The sequence below is a fragment of the Lissotriton vulgaris genome, chromosome 5, assembly GCF_964263255.1.
Source record: "Lissotriton vulgaris chromosome 5, aLisVul1.2, whole genome shotgun sequence".
In the NCBI taxonomy this organism is placed as follows: Eukaryota; Metazoa; Chordata; class Amphibia; order Caudata; family Salamandridae; genus Lissotriton; species Lissotriton vulgaris.
Window position 1 is genome coordinate 713,641,454 of NC_141693.1, and position 22,627 is coordinate 713,664,080.

Here is a 22,627-nt window from a genome sequence, read left to right on the forward strand (position 1 = left end):
CTTGGTAGTCCAACTCACTCCCTCGCCCACCCTCACCCTCACACCCTCACTCATTGTCACCCCCTCATCCTCACACACCCTCACCCCCCTCACAACCCTCTCACCCTCACTCAGCCTCACACCCTCACCCTCACACACCCTCACTCATCCTCACCCCTCATCCTCACTCACCCTCACACCCTCACCCCCTCACAACCCTCTCACCCTCACTCAGCCTCACACCCTCACACACCCTCACACACCCTCACCCCCCTCACCCTCGCACCCTCTCACCATCACCCCCCCTCACCCTCACACAACCTTACCCTCATCCCCTCACCCTCACACACCCTCAGTCACCCTCACACCCTCACCCTCACACCCTCTAACCCTCACCCTCACCCCTCGCACACCCTCACTCTCACACACCCTCACCCTCACACACCGTCACACACCCTAACCCTCACACCCCCTCACTCACCCTCACACACCCTCGCACTTCCTCACCCTCACACCCCCTCACCCTCACACCCCCTCACCCTCACACTCCTCATCCTCATACCACTCAGTGCTACTACACATATTGTGTTACAATAGATGTCACATTTGCGAAAGATAAAAATATTGGCATTGTAAATAACAAAGCTATTAATTTCGCTATTTTCAAAACAAGCACATAAATAAAAAATGTGTCCTTTACAATACCAATAGCTCAAACTTTCCTAATGCGAGACCTATTGCATTGCTGTGCTTCTCTCCCCTGCTGCACTCTCCTGCTCTCTAGAGATGTGGCCTAACGACTAGAGCTGCCATCTAAGTCACGTAAATACAAAACATGTTGCATTCCAAATGCTATAGGAGTCACATTCGCGAAAGTTATAACTATTGGCGTTGTAAATGACAAAGCTATCAATTTAGCTATTTTAAAAACCAACAAATACATAAAATAATTGTCATTTACAAGACCAATAGCTCCAACTTTTCTAATGCGAGACCTATTGCATTTCCAATGCTTGTTTCTGCTGTCAGACGCTTCCTATGTTATGTTCAAACATATTTTTCAGGATTGCATTATGTGATGCTTAAAACGATATGTGTATTTTCACTTTGCATTGTTATATGCGTTACTTGCTGACAAGCTTGGCTTCTTTAGCGTCTGCACAGCAAGGATATGTACTGCTAGCTACTCTGATTCAGGCATGTGAATCTATGAAAGACACCCCTAATACTGGAGAAGAACAATAGTTACTTACCTGTAATCTGTGGTTCTCCAGTATTGGTGTCTTTCATAGATTCACATGCAACCCGCCCACCTCCCCTCAGAGGCTTTTAGGCTATAAGGGTTTTTACCTACACTCCTGCGAGAAAATCTGAGAGCCTGAGCCTCTGGGGAGAACATTCTGGTGGGTGCTGGCGCCTGATTGGCTGTAGTTTGGACTATACAAAATGACTAGGATAGTCATAGATGTGGAAGTTTTTTCTACTGTAGCTGAGGGCTACTTTACTTCCTGGTTTATTTCTATTGGTATTTACTGCATATTTATAGCATATTATTGCTTTTTTATGTACCGTGGGACTCCCACTCCGACGACGGGGAATGATTCAGGCATGTGAATCTATGAAAGACACCAATACTGGAGAACCACAGATTACAGGTAAGTAACTATTGTTCCTCTCCCACACTGCCAGTGGCTGACTCTCCTTCAGCAGATATCAGTGACTTCCTTGACCTTCTTGAAAGAGAGTTGAAATGCTTTGACTTTCCCATGCCTGTCAAGCAAGCAGAATGCTTTTTATACGACTTCAAGGATACCACCAGCGTTCTTTTACGCAATCCATATTGTTGACTTCTTGTGGCAAGAAGGCATTAAGTTAATGAAAAATACAGCTTCTGTGCCAGCAGTCATTCCAAAACTGGACAAAAAGTACTGAGAACCAGAAGATTTTCTGGCATGTCTCTTCAGCCATCCGAAGCCGGATTCAGTAATAATGCAAGCTGCTGAAAGAAGATCTAAGAGCCCTGCTTCTCAATGTACCACCCCGCCAGACAAGGAAGGGCCTAGGTTTGACAGTATTTGGAAGGGATTTTCCGTATTGGCGCTACAGCCATCAGAGCCTCCAATGCCATGGCCATCCTTGGGAGGTACGATAGGGAGATGTGGTCAGACATTTCTGGAATTTCTGCCTGAAGACAAAAAAAAAGAAGCAAAAGAGATTCTTTTAAAGGGGTTGAGAGCCTTAGAGGAAGCCATTGATGTGGCGATAGACATTTCTTCTACTGCCTGTGGGCAGATGGCAGGCACTGCAGTGTTGCGCAGACAGGGTTGGCTGAGGGAGACAACATTTTGCCCAGAAGTCCAAGCTAAGGTGCTGGACATGTCGTTCGACAGGGAGCACCTGTTCGGCAAGCATGTGGATGAGACACTTCAGGCTATCAAATCTTACACACACAGCCAATCTGCAACAGAAAAGGTTCTCTAATTTTCAAGGAAGGGGAAGGGGTCAATTTCCATATCTGCCCCAGCTTCAGCAGCTTTTTCAACCTTATTACCAAAAAGGTTTCTGAGCTCAATACTCTGCCCAGTCCTTTCGGCAGATGCCTACACCGACTTACACCAGTGCTCCAGCTCGAAGACGACCCGCATCTGGAGGGAAATCCCATGACTCGGGCAGAAGGCATGAGTCTTATCACGGCCCCTCAACCCGTTCCACTACATTTGGTTCAAGTATGCTCCAAATTCTTTGTTCCATGGAGCTCCATTTCGTCCGACAGTTGGGTGTTGGATGTATTCAACCATGGTCACATCCTAGAATTTCTTCAACAACCTCCGTATTTTCCCCCAAGAAAGACTGCTCACGGCCATCTGGCGCTTCTCATAAGGGAGATAAAACTCCTCCTCGACAAACAGGCAATAGAGATAGTGCCACACAGTCAGCGCAACTTGGGCTTCTGCTCCGACTTTTTTCTGATAAAGAAAAAGTCCAGAAAATTGAATCGGGCTATTGGACCTCAGGTTGTTGAACAAGTTCCTCAAAGTCAGACGTTTCGGATGTTGTTGCTCTAGTAGATTCTCCTTCTCTTGGATTCAGGATATTACATGACCTCCCTGGATCTTCTGAATGCATTTTTCCATATTCCTATTCATCCAAAGCGCCGTCGTTTCCTCAGGTTCCAAGTGGCAGGGTGCCACTACCAGTTCAAGGTGCTACCTTTCGGGCTAAAGTCTGCACCCATGGTTTTTCACACAAAGCTTGGTGCCAGTAGCAGCCCATCTCCGGTGCTCCTGTCACCAGATGTTTCCCTACCTGGACGACTGGTTGGTCAAGGCTCCAAAATGTCAAGGTGCAAGAAATTCCACGAATGCCTGTCTTTTCCTTTATCGCTCTTTGGGTCTCAACCTCAACGAAAATAAGCCTTCACTTCTTCTTTCCAAGTCTTTGGTGCTTCTGGGAGCGATGTTAGACACCAACCGCTCAATGGCATTTCTTACAGAGGAAATAATTTCTCGTCTTCTAAGGATAGTTCAGTCCCTGGCCTCAAAAAAGTTTGTTTCTGTGAGGATTTATAAATCAATGTTACGGGTGATGTCATCTTGCATTCCATTGATGCCTCATTGTTGATTGTGGATGAGGCCTCTTCAGGAGCAGCTCGATGATCAATTGATACAAGGTCGAGGCTCCTTCAGACACACTGTCAGTCATGCCTCAGATGATATGGGGAAATGTCTTGGTGGATATTAAGAAGCAATCTCTCACAAGGCCTATCCTTCCTTCCACTGAAGCATTTGATGATAATGACAACTGACGCTTCCATGGAAGGATGGGGAGCTCACCTCCAGGAACTTCAGGTTCGAGGGAGGTGGTTGGACCAGGAGTCTCTAAGCCACATTACCCTTTTGGAGCTGAAGGCAGTTTTTCTAGGTCTCCGTTCCTTTCAACCAAAGATAAAGGGTTCGTCAATCCTCATCCGCACGGACAATACAACCACCATGTTCTACGTGCAGAAACAAGGAGGGACGAGATTTCTGGCTCTTTCAAGTCTGGTGCAACGTATTTGGAATTAGCTGATTAACCACAATATTTCCTAAGAAGTCTAGGACATTCCAGGGGTGCTAAACGAATGGGCCAATTCGCTCAGCAGAGATACCACGCAGTGTCACAAGTGGGAATTGGATGCTGTTCAGCTGGTAAAAGAAATCTGTGTTGGCGATCGGCAATCCTGTATCTGTTCGCTACATTACTCAACAAAAAATTTGAATTCTACGTTAGCAGATTTCCTCAGCCAGGTTCTCTGGGGAATGTTTTCCATTTTTCCTGGGTAGGGACATTTGCTTATGCGTTCCCTCCGTTCCCACTAATACAAAAGGTTCTACAGAAGATGTAACGAGAACCTTGCTGCATCATTCTCTTTGTGTGGGCAAGACAATACTGGTTAACAGAGCTGATTCGCCTATCTGAGGTTTCTCCAATACATCTTCATCATTCGGAGCGTCTACTTTCCATGGACCACGGCCAGGTGGTTCATCCACAGATTCACTCTCTTCACTTGTCAGCCTGGCTCCTCACCATATAGAGTTTGGTGACTTAGCTATCTCTAAGGAGTGCCGTTCCATTCTTAAAAGGCCTGTGCTCCCTCCACGGTCAAGTGTTATTCAGCCAAATGGAAAAGATTCTGCTCCTGGTGTACAAAACACTCCTGCCACCCGCTCTCTTCTTCTCGGGGGGAGGTTTTGCCTTATCTATTATATCTGGCAAAAGCTGGCCTTTCCCATTCTTTGATTAAAGTTCATTTGGCCGCAATTTCAAAGTATAGGAGACGTTTGAGCCAAACGTCCCGGTGCTGCAGACTAGTAAAGGAATTTCTGAAAGGTCTTGTTTGAGCCTACCCGCCAGTTCGGCCTTCTCCCGTGCTCTGGCAATTGAGCATTGTGTTGTCTCATCTCATGAAAACACCATTTAAACCAGTTCACAAGTGTGATCTGAAATTCCTCTCTTGGAAGGTGGCTTTTCTCTTAGCCATCACGTCTGCTAGACGTATTAGTGAAATTCAAGCTTTCACAGCAATAGAACCCTACTTCAATTCCAGCAGGATGGAGTGGTGCTGTGTACTAATCCCTCGTTCATACCCAAGGTACCTACCACGTTCCATTTGAATGAACCTGTATCCTGCCTTCATCTTTTCCTGCTTAGTGTACACCAGCGGATAGAGCTCTCCATTTCTTGGACATCAAACGATGTTTGAAGTTCTACCTTCAAAGAACAAGACCTTTTTGTAAATCTGCCGATCTACCCATCGCCTTCTCTCCCCCTAGGAAGGGTCAGGCTTTGACTAGATCTTCAGTTGCTTGTTGGGTTTCTTCCACTATAACAGACTGCCATGAAAGAGCGGGACAACCGCTTACTTCTAAAGTGTCTGCGCATTCCACGAGGAAGATGGCAATGTCCTCGGCCTTGTTTGCAAGTGTGTCCCTACCAGAGATCTGCATGGGACGACATGGATGAATGTCCATACCTTCACAAGGCATTACTGCCTGGATACTTTGCGAAAGACGGATACTGCAGTTGGCAAGCGGGCCTTCGTCGTCTGTTCACTTAAGGTAGGCCTCCGTATATTGAGGTTTATTAAGAATTTGTTATTGTTCTTCTTACTATCATTACTTTTTGCAAATGTAATATATATGTATATTTTATATCCGCAGAAGTCATGTTACTTTTTTTTAAAAAACCTTTTATTTAATGATTTTCATCATGTGTAACAAACAGTAAAGCATCTGATAAACATGATATAGACATGCGCCAGTCTGGCATAGTAGTCCTGCATTGTCTCTCACAATAATAAAGCATCAGGTGGATAAATCCTAGATAGTACACAATTATAGCAAGACTACACAAGTCGAGTATAATGCAGTAGGGATACATTTAGAACATATAGGGCACATTTCAGCAGGCATTAATCGCCATATTACTTACATATCATTTAAGTTGCACATCCTGAAACCCCGAGCAGCAATGGTGAAGTAGGGAACCACAGAGCATAGAGCAGTGAACTTGAATCCTTTTCATAAATCTCTGGCATGGAGGGAGGGAAGCTTGGGAGACAAGGAAAATAATTCATACATCAGTCAAGCATCATGTCCCAGGGGGAAGATATCCGATCCACCCTAGTCTTGCATGAGGAGGTAAACTTGGAGAGTGGCCCATATATCCTTGGGCCTAGAAGCACGTGGAACCATTACAGAATAGGCTGCTCCTGACGATAGAGTAGGTCGTCCAACGAGTCTATGAATTTCAGAGCTCGCCCCCTGCCCCACCTGCAGGTCCCTCTACGCTTGACCAGCAGGAGCGACATAGCAAGGAATTTGCGATGTGACTTGGTATCTGTGCGGTATAGCCCAATAACGCAACTAAGGGATCCCTTTCCAGTGTGTTATTCGTCATTTTCTCAAGTACCTCGAACACCTGCTCCCAGAACTCCTGTATCTCCGGGCATTCCCATGCTAAATGTATGAATCCGGCCCCCAGCCTTCTACATCTCTCAAAGCAGTCAGTATCAGATAGCTTGAATCTATAGTTTTTAGTGGGTGTATAATACAGACGACGTAGGTATTTGTAGTGTATGACTCGCAGTTTAGAACTAGTGGTGATTCGTGAGGTTTGGAGACAACAATATGTCCATTGCTTGTCAGTCATCTCCCACCCGAGTTCCTTACTCCAGTGGGCTGTGCTAGTAGCATCCGTTTGTTGTGTGTGTATACTGTGATAGAGCCCAGATACTAGGTGTTTTCCATCCATGGATCCCAATATTTGATGTAACGGGGTAAGGCTCGTGGGCTCCCGCTAGACATCTGGGACAACCAACTGAACCCCCTGTCTGAGTCGGACATATAAGAGAAATTCTAGAGGCGAGGGTCGAATCCCATGGAATTGCTGGTCTGCAGAGCGGAATATACCATCTTGAAAAAGGTCACCCCATTTAGCAACCTTAATCTGTTCGCAAAATTTGCAAAACCCCTTTTCCTGCAACAATGGCACGGAGGGATGATAGGATAGTGGAAGCCACAATAAGTATAACAGGGGGGAATCAAAAAGATCTGTGATACGGTTCTATGCATCAACCGTGCCTGTAACCGTGGTGGGTGGTGTTGCGCGAGATAGAGTATGATACCATCCAAAGGAATGGGGTCAGCGAGCCAGTTTTCTGTAGCTACCTGTGGCATGTATCTGGGGGGATTAATCCAATAATAAGCATAATGCATTTGCACACTTAAAAAATAGACCTCAAAGTCAGGGATATCAAAGCTGCCCTGGGCATGGGGTCTCATGAGTGTGGATTATTTGAACCTCTGCTATTTACCTCCCCAAAGCAATCTAAGTAATTCACTGCAGAGAGTTTTAAAAAAGGTAGGGTCCTGTGTGTCTTCTCTGTCCCTGGAAAGCTGTATACCCAGGTATCGAAGGTCGGTATTGCACCTGTCCAACAGAAAGTTGAGAGCAAATCTAGTAACCGCAGGTGCCAGTGGAAAAACCTGAGACTTCCCCCAGTTAATATGAACCCCGGATAACCGACCAAAGACAATGAACTCCAGCAAGAGGGGGTTGATGTTTTGTTGGGGATCTTTAAACATATAGAGTAACGTCATCTGCATAAAGAGATATCAAAATTTGGCGTAAATATCAGAGAAATGCCTTATCTTGGTGCTGCTGCCGAAGCCTGGATGCCAGTGGTCCAATCTCTATGGCGAATAGAAGTGGAGATAGCGGGCATCCCTGCCGGGTGCCTCTCGTGATGGAAAATGCGGGCGAGAGATGTCCATTGATCAACACTTTGGCAGTAGGCTGTTGATATAGTAATCTGATCCAGGAAATAAACAGAGGAGGGAAGCCCATACGCTGTACCTCTCCAAGGAGATAATCCCATTCCACAGAGTCGAATGCCTTGGTGGCATCCAAAAATACTGCAGCTAGTGGGAATTCAGGTGCTACATTCTGGAGCAAGGAGAACAAGGTGCGAAGGTTATGGGTGGTGGCACGGCCGGGACCAAATCCCGACTGGTCGGGAAGGATAAGTTCATCCATTAAAAGGCTTAACCGGTTAGCAAGGACCTTAGCTAATATTTTCATGTCACAGTTTATGAGCGACAGCGGTCTGTAAGAGTCGCAGGAATCGGGGGGGTTGCCGGGTTTCAAAAGAGGTAACAAGTGCTTCCCTCATCGAGAGGGGGAACACTCCAGTTTCTAAGGATTCCTCATGTACTTCTTTAAGAACTGGAACCATGGTATCAATATCATTTTCATAAAATTCGGCAGGAATTTTGCCTTCCCATTTTGCAGCTGCATTATCGCCTCTCTAATTTTGTCCAGCTCGAAAGGGATGCATAAGAACTCCCCTCTGTGTATCGCTTAGCCACCAGAGTTCCACGTCTCCCAAGAAGCTATCTAGATCCACTGCCCCACCTCGCTGTGTGGTATAGAGCGTTGTATAATGTGAGGTGAATGTTTCATGTATGTCGGCTGTGTCCTGATGTACTACCTCCCCAGGTCCCCTGACTTCTAGTATGTGATTTGAAAAGCGAAGGTGCCTAGTCATTAAAGCTAATGCTTTACCTGGCCGTTCACCTTCACCAGATCTGCGGGCCACCCAATAACATCCCTTAAATTTCACCTCTCGCGCTGCAGTGTCCCCATATTCTGACAGTTTCTCTCAGAACTCTTTCTGCACCTCTCCTGTCTCCCCCACCTCCATCCGAGACTCTAACATCTTCAGATCTTTCTCCAATTTCCTGAGCGTTCCCTGTATGTCCCTAAGCACACCAACACTTTTAGAGATACAGAACCCTCTGATTGTGGCCTTGAAGGTCTCCCATATCGTCTCCACAATAGCCACTGACCCCTTGTTTCTCAAGAAGAAATCCTGGATCTCCTCCCCCAGCTCACTATTAAAAACCGCATCCAGTAGGGCATTGGGTTGTAACCTCCGTCTATGGCGGGGTTTATCATACCCTGGAGGTATGAGCGTATGTTTCATGGGGGCAATGGTCAGAAAATGTTCTGGCAGGGTGTGTGACTTCACGAATAACCGGTCCTAGGCCTCTTGAGAGTAGACAATAGACTAGTTGAGCCCATGTCGCAGCATATGTTGTGAAGTGCGTGCCTTCTTTGGCTTGTGGATGAGTTTAGCACCAACTATCGATCAGACCCCCCTCTTCCAGTATTCCCTGCAATACCGCTTGGGAATTATTATTATGATATGATGCGGTGTTTGACCTATCCAAGGCTGGGTTAAGGGCTATGTTAAAGTCCCCACCCCAAATTATATGGGTGGATCCTACATTTATAATCTTTCCCCAGATGTTAGTAAAGAACTCAGGTGTGTCTACATTAGGACCATAACAATTCGCTATCGTGACCAAGTCCATACCTAGGTGCCCCCATGCTATTGCATATCTCCCTTAGGGATCTGTTATCTCACACTGTGCTCATTACAGCCGCCCCCGCAGAGCGTCTGTGTGGCGTTGTAGCCGCTTATGGCCGATCCTTCATCGCACGTTTTTCAAAATGCCAGCCTTCACCGCCCGTTTATGGCAGCTACCCGGTTGCTAAGGCAATAATAAAGCAGCCGTCTGACTAGTTTGCTTGTGTCCCCGTAGATTAGGTATGTGCACTAACTCTGAGACACTCGCCCCGCAGCCGCCACCATCTCAGTGCTCAGGCCTACGTGCCACGTGAGAGCCGTGGCACTTGCATGCATGGCCTCGCCCAGTGGCAGTTCCAGTCCGCTCTAGGGACGCACTGCGGGCTTGTCAGTTCTCGCCTGTATCAGCTGCAAATTGCGTCGCCGCTCTCTAAACTGGGATCGCTTATTCACCAGGTTACAGGCTCTTCATGCTGGTGTTGTGGTGGGTGAGCCGTGCCAACTGGGCAGGATAATTATCAGGATATCGGCGCCAGACTGCGGAAGCCTCACACAATGGCCGCCATTCAGCTCGTGCACCACCTGGCGCCCCCCCAGAAGTTATGTTACTTGTTTCATTTTTAGGTGATGACATTATGTTGCATCGCGGGATGGTTCGCCTGTTTTTTCCACCTCCATTTATTATTATGTACTGCTTACTAGTCTGATTTAAGCATGTGAATCTATAAAAGATACAATACTGGAGAAAAAACAAGCTACTTACCTGTACACTGTGGTTCTGCACTATTGATATCTTTTATAGATTCACATGCGTCCCTCCACTTACAGGTGCACCCTTCCATATCTCTATTATTTTACTAACTACACTCGTGCACGAAATCTGAGGTATGGTGTCCCTGCAGGGCATGGATACTCAAGGGTTTGCAATGTGATTGACTGGAGTTTGGGTGTTCTTTAATGAGGCTTACTGGTTACTAACTGCTATTAATTCTCAAGGGAGATTGTCCTTTTAGCTTTTATACTGCTATTCTACTGTTCTGTAGTAGGGGATCTCTGTGTATAGTCCTAATCTAGTGAATAGTCCCGCCCATGTACGCGGAAGCCGGAGGAATCAAAAAGAATCGCTTAAGCTGTCAAAACATGCAGACCTGCATAGACACTTAGGAGAGAATTTAAAGACAGATAATGCAGCCTATATCCACAGGCTACACTGTCCAATACTTCAACTAGAAATTCCACCAAAAACAACAACAGCACAGCCTGTCCAGGGTTTTCCACAGAGAAAACCTTGCCTTTAACAGCAAAACCCTCTGGAATGATAGAGAGGGAGGAGTGGACAGACAAGCCCCATAGGCTGCCATTATGTGGCTCAAAACAGGATACTGTGCCTTTAAGAGAACTTTCCAGAAGCCTCACAGTATCCCAGAATGCAGTGCAGGTCCCTTTCACCTTCAGTTCTTTTTTCCGGCTCCTGCTAGCAGGACCCTGGAGCATTAGCTCTTCTTTTTTCTATACAATTTTTGTGATATTTTTGGATTTTTGTGGCTTCACTCGACGTCTTTGGCCTTTATCTGCATTCTGCTGTGTTTTTTTGGCAGAATTTCTGCAGTCTTCTTGTCTTTAGACTATTTCTAGTCTGACAAGTGCTTTGTCTGCAGCTGAACTGAAGGCCAAAGCTGAAGCTCACAGGGTTTGTACTCTGTGCTTGCCTGTGTCTTTTGACACCTGTCTTCTCTGTACCTTCCTTTCTAGGGGGCTTCGGCTTCCAGGTTTCAAACAGAGGAGTTTGAAGGCATCTTCAGCCTCTGGGTGAGGTGAGGGTTGGTCTTCTACCGAGTCCCATGCTGTAATCTCTGGGGTTATCCCCAGTAAGGGCACGTCTGAGCTATGACGCGGTTCCAGTCTGCGTCGGGGCCGTCATGGAGTGCCTCGACGTCGACGTCATGGAGTGCCTCGACGTCGACGTCATGGAGTGCCTCGCCGTCGACGTCATGGAGTGCCTCGACGTCATGGAGTGCCTCTACGTCATGGAGTGCCTCGACGTCGACGTCATGGAGTGCCTCAACGTCGACGTCATGGAGTGCCTCGACGCCGACGTCATGGAGTGCGTCGACGTCATGGAGTGCCCCGACGTCGACGTCATGGAGTGCCTCGACGTCGACGTCATGGAGTGCCTCGACGTCGACGTCATAGAGTGCCTCGACGTCGACGTCATAGAGTGCCTCGACGTCGACGTCATAGAGTGCCTCGACGTCGACGTCATAGAGTGCCTCGACGTCGACGTCATGGAGTGCCTCGACGTCGACGTCATGGAGTGCCTCGACGTCATGGAGTGCCTCGACGTCATGGAGTGCCTCGACGTCATGGAGTGCCTCAACGTCATGGAGTGCCTCGACGTCATGGAGTGCCTCGACGTCGACGTCATGGAGTGCCTCGACGTCGACGTCATGGAGTGCCTCGACGTCATGGAGTGCCTCGACGTCATGGAGTGCCTCGACGTCATGGAGTGCCTCGACGTCGACGTCATGGGAGTGTCTGTCATGGAGTACCTCGACGTCATGGAGTGCCTCCACGTCATGGGGTTCCTCGACATCATGGAGCAGGGATGCTCGACGTCATGGAGCGGTGATGCTCGACGTCATGGAGCGGTGATGCTCGACGTCATGGAGCGGTGATGCTCGACGTCATGGGGCAGGGATGCTCGACGTCATGGGGCAGGGATGCTCGACGTCATGGGGCAGGGATGCTCGACGTCATGGGACAGTGAGGCTCGACGTCATGGGACAGTGAGGCTCGACGTCATGGAGCGGTGATGCTCGACGTCATGGAGCGGTGATGCTCGACGTCATGGGGCAGGGATGCTCGACGTCATGGGGCAGGGATGCTCGACGTCATGGGGCAGGGATGCTCGACGTCATGGGACAGTGAGGCTCGACGTCATGGGACAGTGAGGCTCGACGTCATGGAGCGGTGAGGCTCGACGTCATGGAGCAGTGATGCTCCTTTTGGGGCATTGGTCGCTTGGGCTCTGCTCTCTTCCGTTGGGTCCGGACGTCACCGTTAGGGATGGCTCGGCGTCTCTGTGTTTGACACCGTAGTGCCATTTTGACGTCTGAGTGTTGGTTGTCGTAGAGACAGTCACTGTCTTAGTGATGGTGACGTCGTAGTGAGGTCGACGTCATGGGTTACAGCCGCAGAGTACTGCCGGCTCTTGACGCCTGGGTCTTGTTCCAGGCCTCGCTCCTTGGTGAGCCTCCCTTCGTAGGAGGGGACTTTGTGTTCCCGGCACCTTCCACTCACGACGCAGAGCAGTTGATCAGCGTCGAGGAACCCTTCTGATGGGGAGTTTGTGGTTACTCACCACGTGTAAGTGAGGGACGTTTGTCCTTTTGCTTAGTTTTGAGTACTTGCATACCTGCACGTCTGCTAGGTCGCCTCCTGCTCAACCACTACTGGTGAGACCACCGGGGATGTTTCAGAATCCTCTCGGTTCCCTCTTCCGCCCACCACCCCGGGGGCCTTTGGCCCCTCAGTCTGCGAACCTCCGTGCCTTGATGCCAGGGATGTGTCTTCCATGAGTACGGGGAGTCTCTCTCCGACTCTTTACTGGTTGGCGGGACTTACCTTTCGTCCACTACTGCCTGACAGGAGGTTCTAGCTCCGACCGTGCTCCTGACTTGGTCGCAGGGGTGGCGGCATGTAGACCTCGCGCTGTGGCCCGCTGTTGTTGGACCGTTGTTGTGAGATCCCTCTGTGGGGGTGTTTTCTTCACCGATTTGTGGTTCCTCTGCCGAGAGACAGGAGGGAAGCCTTACAAGAGGTGGTCTAATGGGCCTGATAGTTTCGGATCTAGGCATCGGTGTCGGAGCGGAGTTTTTCTCTCCTGCCGACCCCCAGGTATTGTGGGTTTGTCCTATGTTGCCATACTTTTATTCGCCTGACGTCTCTGCAGCCTGCGGCTCAGCAGTGTGCTTCTACTCTCCCGTTCTTTGGGCAACCCTTGGGCTGCCATGAGAGTAGTGAGTGGCTCGCATGAAGTCTGAATCGGAGACTTTTGGACGGATGTAGGTTTGGGGCATGGAGAACGGCCTGAGGCCTTCTGCCCTTTCTTGCGGCGTTTTTCCTCCCAGGATTTGCCGGTGGTCCCGGGCCGCCATTTAATGCTTTACAAGTATATTGTGCGCATACGCGGGAGAGCTTGTTGCTCCTCGGCGAACGAAGGCCGGCTGGGTCCAAGTCAGTCTTCGGTTCAGTGGCCCTCCTCCAGCACTTCCTCCGGTCGGCTCGCGGTTTCAGCTGCGCGAGCTCTACGCAGAGGCCGTTATCCTGTTTAGGACAAGGGCGATAGAGGACGTACCTCTGTCTCAAAGGGGGAGAGGTCTGTACTCCCGGTTCTTTCTGGTTCGCAAGAAGGACAAGAACGAGTTCAGTCCCATTCTGGATTTGCGACAAGCAAACAAGTGGATTCGCAGAAGAGGAATTTTGCATGCTGTCGTTGCATCAGGTTTATACTCAGCTGCAACAGGGAGACTGGCTTGGTGCCATAGATCTACAGGATGCATACTCCCATGTGCTCATTGCACACAGGAAGTTCCTGCGATTCCAAGTCCGCACCCATCATTATCAGTACACAGTACTGCCAGTCGGGCTGAAGTCTGAGCCCAGACCATTCTCGAAGTGCATGGCAGTGGTAGCTGCACGCCTGAGGAAAAACGAGGTGGTTTCTCTAACCGTTCCTGGACGATTGGTTGATCAAGGCCTCCTCCTTCTCGGAAGCTCAGGCACACTTCCAAAGGACGTGCGTTCCCTTGAACGAGCTGGGGTTGCACATCAACATGTCCAAGTCTGTCCCCATTCCGGTCCAGTGCATACAGTACTTGGGAGCCTCCGTCAATACGCTGTCAGCAAGCGTGTCTCCTTCGGAGGAGAGTCGATTATCTCTCCTTAGGAAGGCTCAGGCTCTTGTGACCGCCCCATCTACGACAGTGAAGACGGTGTCTTCTCTACTGGGGTTGATGGCCTCTTGTATATTCCTCATGCCACACGCACGGCTTCTCATGAGACCTTTGCAGGAGTGCTTGGAGGATCAGTGGGATTAGAGGAAAGGATCTTTGGGCGACAAGATACGACTGTCTCTGCGTGCTCTTCAGTCTCTGAAGTGGTAGTGTTCAGTGGACAATCTCCTAAGAGGGGTTCCCTTTCACAAGGATATTTCCACACAGACTGTCGTGACGGATGCGTCTCCCCACGGCTGGGGGGCGCTTTCCGGAGACTTGCAGATTCAAGGAACGTGGTCCCCGATGGAGTCCACGTATCACATCATTTTGCGGGAACTCAGAGCTGTTCACTTGGCGCAGAAGGCTTTTCTTCCGTCCTTCCAGACCAACTCTCTGCTTGTACAAACGGACAATATGACCACATATTACCTCAACAAGCAGGGGGGTTCGAGATCAGGCACTCTGTCACAGGAGGCGCGGGCGGTCTGGCGCTGGTTTTTATCCAGAGGACTGACTCTAACGGCTACCCATCTGCCAGGTGTGCAGAATGTTCAGGCAGACGTGCTGAGCAGACTGATTCAGGAAAACCACGAATGGGTCATAAACGACGAAGTACTAGGAGAAGTCTTTGGCAAATGCCGAGACTTCACCTCCAGGTACTGCCTGTGGGAAAGCTGGGGAATGCGTTCTGGATTAACTGGTCGAACAGCTTTCTGTACGCTTTTCCACCCTTTCCCTTGAATCCGGTGGTGTTCATCAAGCTGTCCCAGTCCGGGGCACGGATGATCCTGATTGCCCCGGAATGGCCCAGACAGTGGTGGTTCACGGACCTGCTTCACCGGTCTCTCCGTCCTCTCATACGGCGGCCTTGCAGGCCGGACCTTCTCACAAAGTTCAGGGGGCAGATGTTGCACCCCAACCTCTCGTCTTTGAGTTTGGCTGCATGGCTCCTGAGATAGTGTTATATGGCCATTTGAATCTACCAGAAGTTTGTATGGACATACTGAAGGAGGCTAAGCATCCTTCCACTAGGACTTCTTATGCTTACAAGTGGAAGAGGTTTTTGCATCTGGTGCAAGTCCAAGGACCATGACCTGACGACGTGTAAGGAAGATGTCATCCTTCCGTATCTTCTACACCTGGCGCAGTCGGGCCTTAATGTCCAATCCATTACGGTTCATCTTGCTGCTCTGACTGCCTACAGGAAATGCCCTTCAGACTTCCTTCTTCCAGATCCCTGTGATCAAAGATTTTTTGGAAGGCTGGAAGAAAGCATTCCCTTCTGTCTGGCTTCCTTCGCCTTCATGGGAATTGAATGTGGTGCTGTCCAGATTGATGAAGGAGCCTTTTGAACCTATTCATAGGGCTTCGTTGCAGCTTCTGTCCTGGAAGGCGGCGTTCCTCGTGGCCATCACATCGGCCCGCAGGGGGAGTGATATTCAGGCGTTGTGTTGCCAAGAAACTTATACTGTATTTCATGCTGCTAAGGTTGTTACGCATACTCACCCTAAATTTCTTCCAAAGGTTATTTCTGATTTTCATGTCAACCAGACAATAACTTTGCCTACGTTTGTTCAGAATCCTGCATCTCCAGCGGAAAGGTCCCTACATTCCCTGGATGTTAGGAGGGTGTTTGAATTTTATCTGGCTAAAACCAGAGATATTCGCTGTTCAGATCAATTGTTTGTCAATTATGGATCAGTCTGGACCGGTCTTGCTACCTCAATACAGTCCATCTCTAGGTGGATTGTGTCCTGTATACAATTGTGTTACCAAAAGGCTAATAAGACCTTAGGAGGTAAACCTAAGGCTCATTCCACCAGGGGCAAAGCTGCCACGACTGCTTTGCTACTTAATGTTCCGATTGCAGAAATCTGCAAGGCCGCCACTTGGAAGTCGGTCCATACCTTGGCTAAGCATTACTGTCTGGACACTGATGCCAGGACAGACGTTCAGGTTGGGCAGACTTCGCTGCGAAATCGGTTCGCACAGTAGTGGTGTTATTTCTCGGTTCTCCACCGCCGCTTTGGTGTGGGGATGGGCTTGCCATTCTATTCACTAGATTATGACTATACACAGAGATCCCCTACTACAGAAGGAGTAGTTTCTGTCCTGTAACTCCAGTTCTGTAGTAGGGGTATCTCTGTTATAGTCATAAGCATCCGCCCTCCTCCCCGGTGGAGAGAGATATTCATGTAAGGAATGCTACAGGTCTGGCGTGTTACGCCTTCAAAAAGAACTGAAGGTGAAAGGGACCTGCACTGCATTCTGGGATACTGTGAGGCTTCTGGAAAGTTCTCTTAAAGGCACAGTATCCTGTTTTGAGCCACATAATGGCAGCCTATGGGGCTTGTCTGTCCACTCCTTCCTCTCTATCATTCCAGAGGGTTTTGCTGTTAAAGGCAAGGTTTTCTCTGTGGAAAACCCTGGACAGGCTGTGCTGTTGTTGTTTTTGGTGGAATTTCTAGTTGAAGTATTGGACAGTGTAGCCTGTGGATATAGGCTGCATTATCTGTCTTTAAACTCTCTCTTAAGTGTCTATGCAGGTCTGCATGTTTTGACAGCTTAAGAGATTATTTTTGATTGCTCCGGGGTCCGCGCACATGGGCGGGGCTATTCACTAGATTATGACTATAACGGAGATACCCCTACTACAGAACTAGAGTTACAGGACAGAAACTACTCCTTACTGTGGGACTCCCACCATGGTGATGGGGAAGGTTGAAGCATGTGCATCTATAAAAGATCTAAATACTGGAGAACCACAGTGTACAGGTAAGTAACTTTTTTTTCTAGCTTGGAGACAGTTGAAAACTGTCCCTGCTCATTTTAGAATATTGTAACTGCACCCTCTCCCATCAAGCTCAGAAATTTGTCCCTTAGGCAGCTAATTATTTCTACTCGGTGTGAAATGTTCCTTAATACCACATGTTTTTATGAAGGCTGATTCTGACTCAAACCTTTTTTTCAGTTTACTTTTGTTTGTGTCCTAGAGCATCTGTGAGTGTGTACAACATGTTCTTTTCCTATCAGGAGTGTTTTCTGTTGGTCTACAGACTCCTCTTCCTTGCTCTCCTTTCATGCGTTATTTTTTCTTTCGGAAAAGAAAAGCACCTGCATTTTTTTGCGACTAGACTGTGTCGCAATGATATCAAGCAGAGATGACCCCAATATCTGAGTGGTTTGTCATCATGACTCTCTTTTTAACAAGGACCAGAGACCATCTACTTTGAGACATTCACTTGCACAGTTTGCATAATTTCGTATACAGATATTCTGGGTCGAGGTTGTGGCAATTTATGAAGTCAACCATTTGTTGTCAGGAATTTCTACTTCTGCAATAATTCCATAGTTGTTTGTAAATCATAAAGACTTATGGGACCCTCTGCAAGCCTCATTGTAATTCCTACATTTGACGATGTTTGTTACACTTACTCCTCCTTTCTCTGTTCCAGACACTCACGAGATGGACATTCTCCAGCTGATATTCGAACTTTTTCACCTATATCACAACCCCTCTATCCCCTGCAGAAACAAACCTAGATCTTAAAAATATACTGGAAAGTGAATTGGAGATTATCCTAGATAGATAGGGTTGTCTTAAAGTCTTTCTCAATGGATGACGCAAAAGAAATACCTTTCATATGCAGTCAAGTAGAAAGCCATGGGGGTGTGGCTGAGGAGGCCACAATTCCTGTCACCTACAGCATCCTAAGTCTTAAGACAATAGCATCAGAGCAGTCTACGTTAAGTCTTACACCTGCTGGCTGATCTGAGCTTCAATTTGAGGCCCAGGCTGTTCCTGTTTTCTGCCAGAGGCAGTCTGGCCCTAGCATGCACACAGTGAGCAACTGGTGTGGGCGAGCAACTCTTTTTGACTAGCTATGTGGAGGGGCTCAGCAGGACTTCATTTGGTTGCTGCCTATGATTCCACCTCTGCTGACACGGCTTGTTACATTGCCAGATATAGGCCTGTTCACATTCGTTGGTTGGGGCAATAGTGACAAGATGTTATAGACTGTGGCAAAGTGTGGGTTCCGTATCCAGGGGCATCTTTAATTGGTTGGCAGCTGCCCTAGCTGCTAGTCGGCTCTGGGGTGCAGAGTGCACATGGACGAGGACCTTTTGCACACCCCAGCATGGTCCCTGGCAAGGTATTCCACTTGTAGACTGAACATTAGTGCCAAACTGCCTGCCCTCAATGAACTAGTATTGCTGGTAGATTCCTCCCTCTGTGAGGCTGAACTATTGGGGCAAGTGGACTGATCAAGGCCGGGAAATCCGATTGTCTGTTTTAGGGTGTCAGACTCAACCGTTCCTCCAGGAATTGTGAGCTGCAGTGTGTGGTTTTATTTGCCTATGCTGCTCTCACCTCACCAAGATAGAGTAAACTACTGACCGTGAGAACAATGCAGTGAATGATGAACTCATGTTGGGTAGTGGTTCTTTGCCACTCTGTTCTCTGCAGTGGTTGGCCGGATACCCTTTAGGAGGCATGAGCTGATGTTTCTGGTCGCTTTTATTGACACTGCATTGGGTGCAGCGAACAACCAAACCTCCTTACTCCATTGCAGTCCCATTCTGTTGTTGAGGGTTGGGCCATTAGTGATAAAGTATTGTGCCCCAATTCCCTTACTGAGGCCAAGCCCAGATGGCTCCTGCTACTAATAAAACAGTTGGTTCCTAGCAGAGGGGTTGCGTTGGAGACTCGTTATATGGGCAAAAGGTTTCCATGGCAGATGACTGTCCAGGAACAGCATTTTCCAGTGGAATATTTACCGTAGTTGGCACTCTGATACCTTAAGATGTGTTGTTATTACATGCCAAGGGATTTGCAAAACATCCTATGCTTAAGCGACCTGCTGCAGACTAGACACAGGATTTACGCTTCGTATCTCACCCATTTCCTATACACCAGATATACTCTGATTTCTGACCGCCCCCCCACTTCCCCCCCTCCTCCACTAGTGCTGAGCATAGATGTCCCCTCTTAACTGGCTTACGTAAAAATCTCTCCTTTAATGGTGCACTGTCGGGATGTCCCGCTGTTTGCCTTCCCACTTGCCCAAGAATCTCCACTAATGAAATCTTGTTTGTGGAGACTGTCTTTTTGGACAGACTCTCAAGATAATATAGAATTAACCCTTCAATAAGTGCAAATCGTAAGGTACTCAACCACCAGAAAGACAAGCTAGATCTATATACATTTCCATGAAGGGACTGTACCAGAAAGATTTTTTGAAGGGCGTAGCATAATTGTACCAATGGGTGATCTTGTCATGGACAAAGACCAGTCAAAGCATATCCCTTCCAGTGAGCTGGGCAAGTTCACTAAAAGCAGTGCTGCAGTTGCATAGGTGCTGGACTACTCCTCTGGTGGTGATTTCCAGGCTTATACTGACATTTTGTCCACCTACTTTGCTTCTCATACTACTGGAGATGTGGTCTTTAAATTACGAAAACTTTGAGCATACAAAATAAAATTGCTTTGATAGCAAGAGTAAGGCAGTTATATTTAGGGGCTCGAGGGGCATGTGTACTCATGACCCTTGGCGTGGTATTAGTCTTCTGCCCAATGTCTTCTCTGGCTCAAAGTCTGGCTCCTCCTGGAAGGACCTTGAAAGAGATAGATCATTGGTCTTTATCGCCACTGCCCCTGGTGTGGACATCAGAGTCTCTGGAGCCGATGTAGTGCATACTACCTGGCGTCTCAACTCTGCACCAAAAATGTCCTCTCCCTCCAATAGCTTTTGTTGCACATTAGTTTCCCTGCTGTGGGCCAGGCGTTGAGCTCACCGGTACAGTAGAGTTCTTTTCAAGTTGAATTGTTGACAAACCGCAAGTCTTGTTCGCTGTGTTCAAGGTATAGACATAAATTGCGCACTTAATGGTGATCGTTGTGCGGGTGTTTGGAGTTACACTAAGGAAACCTTGGCTAGGGGAAATGCTCCATCACCCCTCCTGGACCATTCTGTGACACGGGCGAAAGGCACTAAATGCTTGGTGATTCTTTGAAGTCAAGCCTCTTTCACGATGTTCAGCTTTTTGTGTGATGATACTTGTTTCTCCGAGCTTTAAAGGCCTCAAAAAGCTGCATCAAGGTTGTTCTTCAAAGGATACGTCCAAGCCAGGTCTGGTGGCTTAGTGGACTAACGGTTCACTGTAGAGGCCAGTGTTTGACCTCATGATCACGTTCAAATCCCAGTGGGATCAACTCAGTCTTTCATCCTTCTGAGGTTGATAAAATGAGACCCATCGAGTTGGGTAACAATAGACATCTGTTGTTAAACACCAAGGAAACATAATTGGAAATCGTAATCTTCACAAATACACGTTTAGTTATGTAAGCCAGATGGCGGAGAAAAACAATCCGAAGTTGGAGCCGATAGCCATGCTCATTACTTACCAGAGAAGAAGGCCCAGGACCTCTTGATTTGAAAGATGTCTTCCAAGAAAAAACAGTTGCAAACATCAGGGCTCAAAAGTAAATGCCAGGAGTGTACTGAGCATGTGAATCTACTAGACTACATGCACCAAATAAATGCCTATAGGGTAAGTAACCTAATCCTTTTGCATTCGACAAAACCTACAGTGACAACTGGTGTGAATGAAAACTGCTGCAGTCTACAGTTATTCTTAGTTTGTACACCATGAATAATACAGTATTGTGATTCCATAAATCTTCAGTTAATATATTTGTAAATCGATCACCTCCTTCCTATTCATTTATGTATTATTTGTCTTTTTTGATTGCAGAAATCTCAGTCAGCAGAGCCATTCAGACGTGTGAGGGATGAGGAGATTGAAGTGGACTTTCGGGTTGGTAACAACTCTTTTGATGCAAAGGTAACTTTAAAAGCATCTTTGCATTGCAGCACTCTTGAGTTTTTCTCAAATTGCTTTATGGCCGGTTTGCCAGAAAAGTAACAAGCAGATGAGAAAGGAGTAGACAAGATAAAAGAAGGAAGCATTGTGGACGGCATGGTCTTCCCCTAAATGCTAGTATGTCAGTAACCTGCATCCTGTTTATAGGCAGACTTAATTGCTTTGTCTGAAAAGGAGGATGGCACATAAAGTGAAGGGATTGAGGTAAATATGAAGGGGAGTTAAGAGAAAAAATGGTATAGCAGAGTTGATAGTCATCTTGGGATACATCAAGGAAAGATTTGACCCACAGATGTTTTGAACAGTATATATCTCCTTAATCCCCTTCACAGTTTCCAAGGTTTTCTCTCATGGAGGCTTCCCTACGTTTTGTACCTGGCAGCTAATGAGAGATTTTGGTGGGAAGGAACTGGATGGCTACTAATTTGCCTGGTTGCTCAAAAGTATTGGAGGACCAACGGATGAAGCTTTCATATGGAGCATTTCAGAGAGGTTTGGACTTGGCACACTAGACATAGCCTGGCGTTGTCTGGACTCTACTTCCATGCTTTCCGACACAGATTCAGAGCTCTGTTTCTGGTTTTTGACAGTTTTCCAATGTCTTGTAAAGATTTCAGCAGTGTGCTAGGGAGTGATGTCCCCATCCAAAACGACAGGTCTAAAGCCATGCAGCAACTGAGGGAAGCAGATGTCGGTCACGGACCCGTATAAGGTTGGTCTTTGGTGTCTTTGCTTGGGCGTGACACTTTAAGTCGTATGATAAGTGCATCTCCATGTACCCAAAGGAGTTTTGAGACATAGTGACAAAGCTGTATGTCGCACTATACAAAAAGGCGCTGCCTTTGCGTAGTTCTTACTCACACTTAAAGTTGTGGGCTTGGAATCTGTCCCAAAGCTGCTTGCCCTCAACTTCACACTCAAAGTCCTCTGCTAAGTCCTGGCCCAAGCATAGGACTCGAGCCTATCCCGTCCTCTAACGCCAAAGAGAAGGCACAAGGGCATCACAATGTCAGTTGCACCCCTCAAGCTCTCCAGCCACGGAACAGATTCCCCATTTGATTCTGACGCTCTTCTAATTTCCCGAGACATCGTTGACCCCACAATTTTTCAATGCGTTTCTTGCTCCCTCTTGTAAGCCTTAGGGTCTTATGGAAATGAAGGAACCTCTAGTCAAGTTACAATATACCCGTTCTGAATCCGGTACAGACTTCTGCTTCAGCCTCACATTGTCCCTCCACCTGTACTAATACCACCTGTACTGACGCCACTGATATGAAATTACAAAAGCACAACCGGTCGTCATGCACTGTGATTGCGCGTGCATCTGTCACATTCCATAAGAGGCTCTTTTTAA

General features: G+C 47.7%; 1 protein-coding gene across 6 annotated transcripts in view; it reads left to right on the top strand.

Annotated features, from left to right (window-relative positions):
• Positions 1 to 22,627, top strand: part of NOLC1 (nucleolar and coiled-body phosphoprotein 1) — a 539,002-nt gene that overhangs the window by 449,422 nt on the left and 66,953 nt on the right. For all 6 annotated transcript variants that reach the window (XM_086922145.1, XM_086922146.1, XM_086922147.1 and 3 more), the window contains one exon: positions 21,145 to 21,234. In XM_086922145.1, coding sequence (XP_086778271.1) covers positions 21,145 to 21,234 — 90 coding nt within the window. The remainder of the gene's footprint in view (positions 1 to 21,144; positions 21,235 to 22,627) is intronic.